Consider the following 10801-nt stretch of genomic DNA (forward strand, 5'->3'; position numbering starts at 1 on the left):
CCAAACTCCTCCTGTCACTAATGTCCACCATAATTCAGACTCTATTTTGCTATTTCTCATCTTTGGCTAAAGACAACTTTCAGGTTTTACATTCTTTAAGATATGTTTTCTGGTCAAGGCACCCCTCACTTAGAACACGATATACATATTTATGGGACTGTCTGCTTGACATCTTGTTCTTTTGGACACTGCTCCTCCCCTACTTTATTATACATTCCTACAAATGTTTTCATGTCCTTATATGACATCTCTCTTTAGCCATACTCATTTGTCCAAGAATAGATACATGGCCTGAAGTAGACCAATGAATTTTTGCCTGGGAAATATTAGCTGTGTGTATCAGTTTGTTTTCTGAGGCTAGATTGTAAAATGCAAAATGTAGAAGCCATTAAGAGATGAGTTTTGTGCCTGGTAAAGAAAGTTGTCTCTAAGGAGACAGGAAAGATGATGCCTAACCAAAAAAGTATAGAGATTCAAAACTGAGAAAATCCATATAGAATTTGAACCTCTGGTTGGAGCTGCTCTGAGAATGATCTCTATTCCTGGCTTTCTAGGTCTTGGCTCTTTGAATCACCAAAGACTCATATAAAATAAGACATGTCTTATATATGACTCCAAATCTTCTTAACCTCAATTCTTGCATGTGGCCACTAGTTCTTTGTAGACTTCAAACACCTTCACACAGGTGCAAGCTGATAGTACCTTGTACCTTTCTGACACTACTGCATGAAACACCCATAGGGACCCTCTGAGCAGTCACATGTACACATATATACAGAAGTGCAGGGGAAGTTAATGACTGTGGAGCCACCTTGATCAATAGTGAATGGAATCCAATAGATAAATATGTCCCACTTTATTCTTTGGGAAGACAGCTCTGAAGCACATTTTATAATAACCCTCCAATAGCGTCATGGTATTCCGTACCAGTCACCTGTAAAGTGGGACACTCATTAAAACACAAGTGTATTGGGGCACCTGGATGGTTAAACTGGTCTGCCTTTGGCTCAGGTCATGATCCCAGGGTCCTGGAATTGAGTTCCACATCAGGCTCTCTGCTCAGTGAGGAGCCTGCTTCTCCCTCTGCCTCTGCCTGCCGATCCCCCTGCTTATGCGCGCTCTCTCTCTCTCTCTCTCTCTCAAATAAGTGAATAAAATCTTTTAAAAAACAAAAACATGAGTGCATCATTTTTCCCTCCTTCCCTGCTTCACTTTTCCCTCTCTCCTTTCTGCTCCCTGGGATGATATTCCAAGATAATCCACTTGCACATAATCTAGACTAAAAGAGCACTTGCTCTTTGTTTCTGACTTTTTGTTTAAACTGATTCAGGTTGGGCCCTGCTCCTTGCCACCCACAGACATTGTTCAGATTGATTCAAGATCCTGTAATGGTTCCCCCATCGCCCATAGAATACGAGCATACAAACAATAGGACTGGATGAGAACACATGGAAATCTGATCCAGAGTTTACATTCTTAACTTCTCTGGTGCTTTGCAAATGTTTATCACCCTCTCCTGGTTGAGAGTTAATCAAATTCTCCCTAACTATGCACCATGTCATCGAGAATACATAAACATCCAGACACACACACAAAAATCCCACTGTCTCCAGGATTACTCCAGTTCACTATTTGTTCTTTTCCTGTTGGGAGCTGTGTCTAGGTACCACACTTTATTTCACTGTTTATATATTGTTGAAATTTTAGGTTATTTCTAATTTCTTTTTTAAAAATAACACTGAAGTGAATATTCTAAAAATAAAGCTTTCATCTTTAGCTCCGCTTATTTCTGAAGGGTAATTCCTAGAATTGGAATTATTGTGCTAATTATTGCGGATAAATTGCCAACAACAAGCAAAATCACTTTAAATATATTTGCTAAATTGATACAGGCATTTTGTTACAACTTATTTATTTTTATTAGTAGTAATAAAATTTTGCATGTTTAATAGACTTATTGTCCTATGAATTTTCTCTCCATATTCTTTCCCATTTTAAATTAAACCATTACCATTTTCTTATTAATTTATCCATTGTTTTTTTATTTTTAGATTCTTCTAAAGATTTTTATTCATTTATTTGATATATATAGAGACAGCACAAACAGGGGGAGTGGCAGAGGGGGAGGGAGAAGTAGGCTCCCTGCTGAGAAGGAGCCCCACCCAGGACTCAAACCCAGGATTCCATCATGACCTGAGCCAAAGGCAGATGCTTAACTGATTGAGCCACCCAGGTGACCCTTTATTGCTTTTGTATATGAAGCCTTTTTCTACACTATTTGTGGCATTTGTTATAATGTTTTTTTCTTACTTTTATGAATAATAATTTGACAGACTCATGTACAGATGGAGTATTCTTTTGTTTATTCTATTATTTAATTCTTAGAGATAACCCATCCTATCCTCTATATTTCTTGTTTTGTTTCCTGTTTTTTTTTTCTTAATAAGTAGATTGCTATTTTACAAATATTTTCTTTTCTTCCCCTTTGGTAGGAAATGAGTACCTAATTTTTTTCTCCAAATAACTAACCAATTCTTCTAACACTGTTTTTCTAGAAGTATTTACTGAATAACCTACCTTTTTCTTTTCAACTTTTCTAAGCTGTTTGTCCTTTCCATTTACCTGCCTACTTCTGTGTGTCATAGTCTTTTCATTTTCAACTAAGTCTTAAGCTCTGGATAAGTAAAGTGAAAGTATAAATGTTTCATCTCTTCCAATTTCAGGCCATGCTTCAGCACACTTGAGCACAGAACTTACTGAAGGCTCAAAACAATGTCTGTGATTGGTGTGTGTCAGGACAAGGAGCAATGTCACCTGCCTCATCCAACCTGGTTCTGGGCTTGCTGGCTCCTGGTTTGTAAGCAGACAGATGAGGGATGGGCTACAAGAGCCCATATGCCACTCCCCAGGCTCAACTAAAGAATGATTCTTGACTTCCCATCCTTATTGTAGAGCATGTTTACTTTTATTGCATACCATTCTGCTATTGCACGTAGGATCCCTAGGAAGCAGGCTCTGAAGTGGAGATTAGCACACAGGAAGTTTGCTAGGGAGAGCTCTGGTGGTCAAGACTTTTTGGGAGAGAAAAGAAGGAAACAGGACTATAGAACTGTGGAATAAATAGTCCTAACAAAAACCTAGTCAAGCTCTGAAGCTGGATGAACCTTCTGAACTCTCCTGAATTGGAACAAGGGTGCTGGGCTTCATAATCCTGCATTGATCAATCATTGGTAGAAGGCTGCCCTAGGAAGGGGCATAGCCTTGGGTAAGGCATGTCTCTTTAGCACGTAGCACTAATCATAATTACAATTACAAAATAATGTGAATTTGTGAGATGCATTCATTATTAACTGTCCTTCTCTGTATCATAAGCTCCAGAAGTAAAGGGCCATGTCTGTTTTTTAATCAGACAACTTCAGACAACTATTGCAATTTCAGAGCATAGCAATTTTTTGTTGAGTACCTATAAAGCACTCAATAAATAACTGCTGAATAAATAAATGACAAGAGGAAGCAATATTATCTTCTTGGTCTATATTTTACAAAGAAGTAATCAAGGTACAAAATAGAGCTAATAAACGGTAGAGCTGAAATACAAGTCCACATTAGTTTGGTTTCAGAGGCTGTGCTCTTTCTACCATGATAGTATCTTAGTCAGCTCAGACCGCCAAAACAAAATACTACAGTTTGGGTAGCTTAAACAAAAGAAATTTATATTCTCACAGTTCTGGAGACCAGAAGTCCAAGATCAAGGGGCCATCAGGGTGCATCACTGGTGAAATCTCTCTTCCTAGCTTGGAGGGACATCTTTTTGCTGTGTTCTCACGTGGCCTCTTCCCACACATGCAGGAGGGTTGGGAGAGAGAGGGACAGAGGGAAAGAGAGGAATCTCTGGTGTCTCTTCCACTTCTTATAAGGACACTAGTCCTATCAGATTAAGGTCCCACTTTTATGACCTCCTTATAGGCCCTATCTCCAAATGCAGTCTCATTGAGGATTAGGGTTTCAATTTATGAATTTTGGGGGGATGTGATTCAGTCCATAACAGAAAGATGTCCAGGGTTTACTATAGACACAAAGATTTAGGGGATCCTACCCTAGGCAGTACTGGGGCACTCTCCTTTCAGTCTTCTGCACTCCTGTTATGGAAGTAGTGCTGCCATTTTTGTCCAATTATGTAGAAAATAAGAGAAAAACAGAAAAAGGTTGAAATTAAAGGTATGAGAAACTTTAAAAATAAACAGTAGTACTTCAAGATTAGTCCTCCCCTAATTATTAACTCCAAATTGCTGCCAGACCTTAAAGTAGCTTTTTAACCACCATATCAAATTCTGACCCATATTTTCTCATTAAAGATATTTGGCTTTCAGCTTTTCTTTCTTGAATTCTGCAATAGTTATGGTCTTCAGCCAGTAATCTAGTCCATCCTTCATACTTGGACTAGTATTCAACCTGAGAAGAAAATAGGACCTTGTCACTCACTTAATTGTTCCCTACAGTCTCATTTCTCCCTGCGACAGTGGTCCTGAAATTTCATTGTACATCAGAATCGACTAGAAGGTTTGTTAAAACACAGATTGGCATCTCTTCGCCACATTCCTCCACCCCTAGAGTTTCTGATGTTGTAGGGCTAGGGCAAAGCCTGAGAATTTGCATTTCTAACCTGTTCCCTGGCGGTGTTAATGAAACTGATCCTGGGACTACCTTTTGAGAACCTTTGCCCTGTAGATAAGTCTAACCACCAGCTTTTTTGCCTCTATCTAACCTCAGTTTGCTTATCCCTCTCCCTCTTACCCTTCTTCAGCCCCCCTCCTTCTAACTCCCATAGATCTTACAATATACTCATATATTTTCACCATGTCTGGAGCACTTCAGACACTGTCATACTTCATGCCTTCCTGACTGGCAAAGTCTATTTCCTACCCAGCTCACATACTTCTTTTCTGGGCAGCCTTCCCTTACTCTCTCAGAGTATTTTAATGATGATTCCACACACTGTGTTCATATCTCTGTTTTATATTACCATTTTATTTTTATTGTTTTTCAAGTCTTTCTCTTTCCCTATGGGTTTTACTGTTTAGGTGACATGTCTCACTTTTGTATTTCTGATGATTCACACAGTGTCTGCCAAGAATTGCTGCTTGGTATATGTTGGATTTGTGTTTAAAGTTAATTCAGTTTAATTATTCGTAAAAGCTTAAACAATTCATGGGATAAATGGTAGCCTGACATCCTGTAAGTTTCCTTTCATTCTAGTAGGATCTGAGACTCTATAGAGGAGCATTTCAACTCCTTCCAGCTACTGTGCATGGCCTCCCTTATTGATTGGATCTCACCTTCAATTTGTCTATGTAGCTGACTTCCATTCCAGGCTTTGTTGACCATGCTTTCATCTGGCATGTGCCAGTATTTTCTTTGGCTTACACATTTACTTCTTGAGGTCCAGACTGGGTTCTCTAGCTCTAAGTCCACTAGCTTCCCTAGCCTCTGCTTCCTGCCAAACTAACACACTTTGCTTGATCTGATTTGGCTCATTGGTTCCTGAATTTTGAAACTGTCTACAACCACTAGACTAATGGCTCATAGATCTGCAGTCATTATGATCTGAAGAAAGGCTGCTGGTTGAACCTTCCTCCTTACCTTCCCTTTTCCCTACAGCCCACCTCTTAACACTTGATTCATCTTCAACCATCCTTCAATTTATTCTTCTATTCATTCTTTGACTCAGGGCTTGCAGGTGACAAAGTGCATGGCATCATCTACTATATTTCTATTTCAAACTATGTATTATTATACTCTGAAGTCATTAAGGGGGGGAAACTCTGAGGTGGAAAAAAAAAGAAAAAAATTTCAATTACAACCCAGCTGTGAAATATTGCTAATGACAGCCTCTTCATTTATCATTAAGAGGGCAACATAACCTGGATGTTCAGAAGATATGAATATCCCAACTCTTCATTAATTATACTAGAAAGTATATAGTATTCCAATTATAAAAATTACCAGCCATAAAAAATTTTATAGCCTGTTTCCTTTCAGGTTGAAATACACCTTCTCAAATGTATAGATTATTTTTACTTCATAGGTTGGGCTTAAATATAAATATAAATGGTAATAGGTTTCTCAGACAAAGGTTAAAAACAAAAAAGAAGAAACTGTCAACTTCTGATAAACCAGATGCAAGGGATGATAGCTAAACCACTATGTCAAATTTCAAATTAATAGTTTTAACTGTACTTGGACCCAACAATTGACTTTTTAAAAAATCCCTTACTCTCAGAAATTATATTTCTCATTATATAAGGAGTTTGATTTTTATCTCATTTAGATGAAATTCCCTACAATTTATCATTTCAAATAATTGTAACAAACCAGAAGAACAAGTGATATATGACCCGATACATATTATTCTTTAGTGTTGAAATGCTTTCCTAGTTTTGATTCTTTAATCCCTTGGTCCAATAGTAGGCCATTTCTCAATTTTAAAAGCTACAGAGATATTGCCTTCTACTATAAGAGGAATAAACAGTCTTGGGAGACCATTCAAGAAAATGGGGAACAATGATTCTCAGTAATGTCCAACTTACAGTATTATTGTCAATATCAAACAAAGGAATACTTACAGAAATGGTAGCCAATGCATGGCATAAGTTGGTGGTCAATAGATGTTAGATATCCCATAATAGTACCACGGACTGTGAGTCTCAGAAAAAGCTTAAGCATCTATGAGCTTTCTTACGGAAAATACAAATGGTCATCAATGGTTATATTTCCTGTTCAAGTAGAGTGAAATGCTCCTCGGAGTGGTCTGGGGAACAATGTTGGACGTAAAGTAACCAATTGGACATATCCGGTATTCTAGAAAAGGCTATTGGAGGGGAGGTCGAGAAGCTCAGTGCCCTGGGAAATGTGTATTTTCCACTATGCAAAACAGAATCACATTTGCCAAGAGGAGGTTTATTGTCAAGAGATGAGACAAGTAGGAAATCATTAAAATTGCAGCTTCTGTGAATGAATTTGGAAGCTGAATACATTGGGACCTCTCCTCAGCCCTCATTATCTGCCTTTCCGGGGTATCCAACACTTTTGCCCACCCTCCCCGCCCTGAGCTGTCCTTTTTGAAAGTCTTTTTCTATGCACCAGATTAAAACTATATTCACCTACTTCTTCTATGAATTCTACCTTTTCCTGCTCTGATTAACCCTCTTCCACTTTTAAATCCTTGACTTTTCCGTCATGTTCAATCTTGAAGTCCACGGCCTTCTCTGTGACCTTTCTCTTAAAGAATCCATCCATTTTCAGAGACGTAACTGTTGCAGTTTATGTGGAGGGTTCTGAAATATTACTCAAGTTTTAATTTCTCAAGTTTCAGGTTTGCATCTCCAGCTTCCTACTGAACATGTTAATAGCATATAGATAACTCAAACTCAGCATATTAGAAAAGACTTACCTTTTGTCATCCTTATTTCTCTCAGTTTTCTCAGGACTCATGCTATCATCTCAATCATGTTCAAATCAGTTCTGCATTTCACTTCCTAAACTTGTCATGTTGTATAACCTTCTCTAATACCATAGGTCTTTCTTTCCTCACCGTCAACATATTTGAGCAATATTTGAGCAGGCCCACATTCTTTCCCATCTAGACTGATTTTGTAGCTCCTCCTCACGGAACTAATTCAGACCTGCAGACTTTCTTCTCTCCGGTTCATTCTGTGTACCTTAGCTAGATTATGTCTTTTAACAACCCTTGCTAACTCATCATGGCATTGATTATGGAAAACCTTCTGATGACCCCAGAGTTTCCACAGATTTCCACAGATTTTCCCAATTCCCAGGACTTCCAGACCTATGTCTGGCTTAACCTGACTTTATAATCCCACTCCTTCCCACTTATCATTATCTCTCTGGAGCCCCATTCATTCCATTTATAGGAGGTTTCAGATAGGCAGTAACTCTTTCAGGGAAGGGTAACCTAAAACCTCCCTGAGATACTTCATTTTCTATCTAGAATACCTCCTCATGATTACAAACCCCTTCTTTAGAGACACAATGTGATTCCACAAATATAAGGTGGCACTACAGTACTAGATGGTACTTCTCATAAGCATTTTTTTTTTTTGCCATCTCCCTATGATCTAAACACTGAGAACTGGCAAATTTCCCAAGTGTTCTCTTTATTCATACAAAGGTCATAAAAGGTAGTGGATTCTTCAATGTTTGCATTTTTCATCATTTTCATCAATTTTTAAATTTATTTTTATTATTAAATATTTTAAATAGAAAATATAATAGATGAAAAAGATTTTAAAATGTCACATTTATTGCAGGTCACTTTAAAAAATGTTCTTTATGGGGTACCTGGGTGGCTTAGTCAGTTAAGCATCCAACTCTTCAGCTCAAGTCATGATCTCAGGTTCATGAGATCGAGCCCTGCATCAGGTTCATATTGGGCATGGAGCCTGCTTAAGATTCTCTCTCTCACTTCCTCTCTCTGTCCCTCCCCTCCCCTTTGAGCACATACTCTCTCTCTCTGTCTCAAAAAAAAAATGTTCTTTACTTTAGTTCATTCTACTAATGAATGATTTGGCCACTGAAAACTATTAAAAATTGGATATTATGGTTTTAATCTGTTGACTAAGAAGTAAATAAACTTGCATTCGTTTTTTTTTTTTTTTTGGCAGTGTCTAAGAAAATATAAGGATTTATAATGAGTCCTACAACCCAGACTTCCTATTTACCTGAAGTCCTATAATGCTTTGTTGATAATTCAGAAGATATAAAAATATTCAGATTTGGGTAATATTTGTGTTAGATTTTGTCTATGACTTGATGGGAATGGAAAAAGACTCTGTCTAGGAAAGAACAAGTCAGTACATGTTCTTTTATTAGACTCAGAGCTGAGTTAGCCAGTGAATTTCCCCTCATATCTTATGTGCCAGGAAACTTGCAGTATTTAATTGCTAAGCTTCATAAATTAACTCATCCCAGGTCTCTGTACATCTGTTATTCTCCTTCTTTTTAACAGGTTTTGTACTTTTAATTTTTACTTGTCTTACATGTTTTAAAAGATGACTATAATCACTTACCGAGCATGTGGGGGTTTTTTAAAAAAAACATAGCAACACGCTTATGTGACATTTTGATGAAATCACCAGAGAATTCCAAGATAAAGTATTCCATGGAAAATTAGTCAAGTTTCTTAAGATATGACATAAACAGTGACTTGTTTTAAATGGAAATAATGAAACCTAATTTTTATGAAACCCATAGTAATCTAAATGATACAATTTAATTTGTGTCTACCTTCTCTTCTATACCAAACCAGTTAGATAATAAACAAAGAACTGATAAAGATTTATCAACTTTTCTCATCATTTTTCTTCTTTTTTCTTAAGATTATTTTTTTTTAATTTAAATTCAATTTGCCAACATATAGTATAACACCCAGTGCTCATGACATCATGTCACCAGTTACCCCAACCTTCTACCCACCTCCCCTTGAGCAATCCTCAATTTGTTTCCCAGAGTTAAGTCTCTCATGGCTTCTTCCTCTTTAATTTTTGGTCTCTTTCACTATTTCTTATATTCTACATATGAGTAAAACCATAAGATAACTGTCTTCCTCTGAATGACTTAGCATAATATTCTCCAGTTCCATCCACATTGATGTATATGATAGATATTTGTCCTTTCTGATGGCTGAGTAATATTCCATTTTGTATGTGTATATATATATACACACACACACATATATACACACACACACATATATATACACACATATATATATACATGCATCTTCCTTATCCATTAATTTGTTAAAGGACATCTTGGGTCCTTTCACAGTTTGGCTATTGTGGACATTGCTGCTATGTTATTAAAGTCATCATTTAGATAAGACAGTCAAGGATTCAAATTCAAATGAACAAAAAGATGGAAAAAGATGTAAGATATATGATTAATTTAAAAATGGAAAACTATGTTGCCTTTGTGCCATTTTATCTTACAAGTTAGGCATCTCAGTCTCTGTTCATAGCCCATACATAAGCTTGGCAACTGAATTCACCAAAGTAAACCAGTGGCAAGAAGCTACAGGCCTTTGAAGTAGGGGAATAAGTAGATCATAACATGCCCAAGGGAAAAGGAGCCATGCCAAAGTGTAGCCTAGAACCTAGCTTTCCTGACAGGCATTTCTGGAAACATTATAACTGGTTTGTGTTAATGCTCACATTGAGAATGTTTTACTTGTTTTTGAGTAATAGCATAAGCTAATAATAGTTGGCTAAAGTAACCACTTCAAGATTTTTTTGAATTTGTAAATTCTCTCATGTCTGTTGAAAAATTATGCCCACTATTGAATTATAGGGTAGGCATTTGACATAGGTGTTGGTCATGCAGTGGGAAATTAAAACAGTGCTCCTGGCCTTCAAGATGCTTTCGTCTAGATGTAAGTTTTTAGTTATTACAATAAAGTTGAGAAGTGGATGAGGCTTGTGAAGATTGGGCCATATGTGCATAGGAAGGATGCCTAATCCAGCCATGGATGGAGTGGACCTGAAGGTGAGAAGTCCAGAAAGGCTTCTGATAGGAAATGACATTTAAATGTGAGATCAGGGATGCCTGGGTGGCCCAGTGGTTGAGTGTCTGCCTTTGACTCAGGTCTTGATCCAGGGTCCTGGGATTCAGTCCAGCATCAGGCTCCCCATGAGGAAATTGCTTCTCCCTCTGCCTATGTCTCTGCCTTTTTTTCTGGTCTCTCATGAATAAACAAATAAAATCTTTAAAAAAAATAAGACAATAA

At 37.4% G+C, this 10801-nt stretch overlaps 1 protein-coding gene across 1 annotated transcript in view; it reads right to left on the reverse strand.

The window, feature by feature from the left end:
• CMC1 (C-X9-C motif containing 1) overlaps positions 1-7491 on the reverse strand; it is a 98743-nt gene extending 91252 nt beyond the window's left edge. The window contains exon 1 of the mRNA XM_049099599.1: positions 7451-7491. Within this exon, the coding sequence (XP_048955556.1) occupies positions 7451-7491 (41 nt within the window). The remainder of the gene's footprint in view (positions 1-7450) is intronic.
• Between the last annotated feature and the right edge of the window lie 3310 nt (positions 7492-10801).

The sequence above is a fragment of the Canis lupus genome, chromosome 23 (genome assembly GCF_003254725.2).
Source record: "Canis lupus dingo isolate Sandy chromosome 23, ASM325472v2, whole genome shotgun sequence".
Classification (NCBI taxonomy): Eukaryota; Metazoa; Chordata; class Mammalia; order Carnivora; family Canidae; genus Canis; species Canis lupus.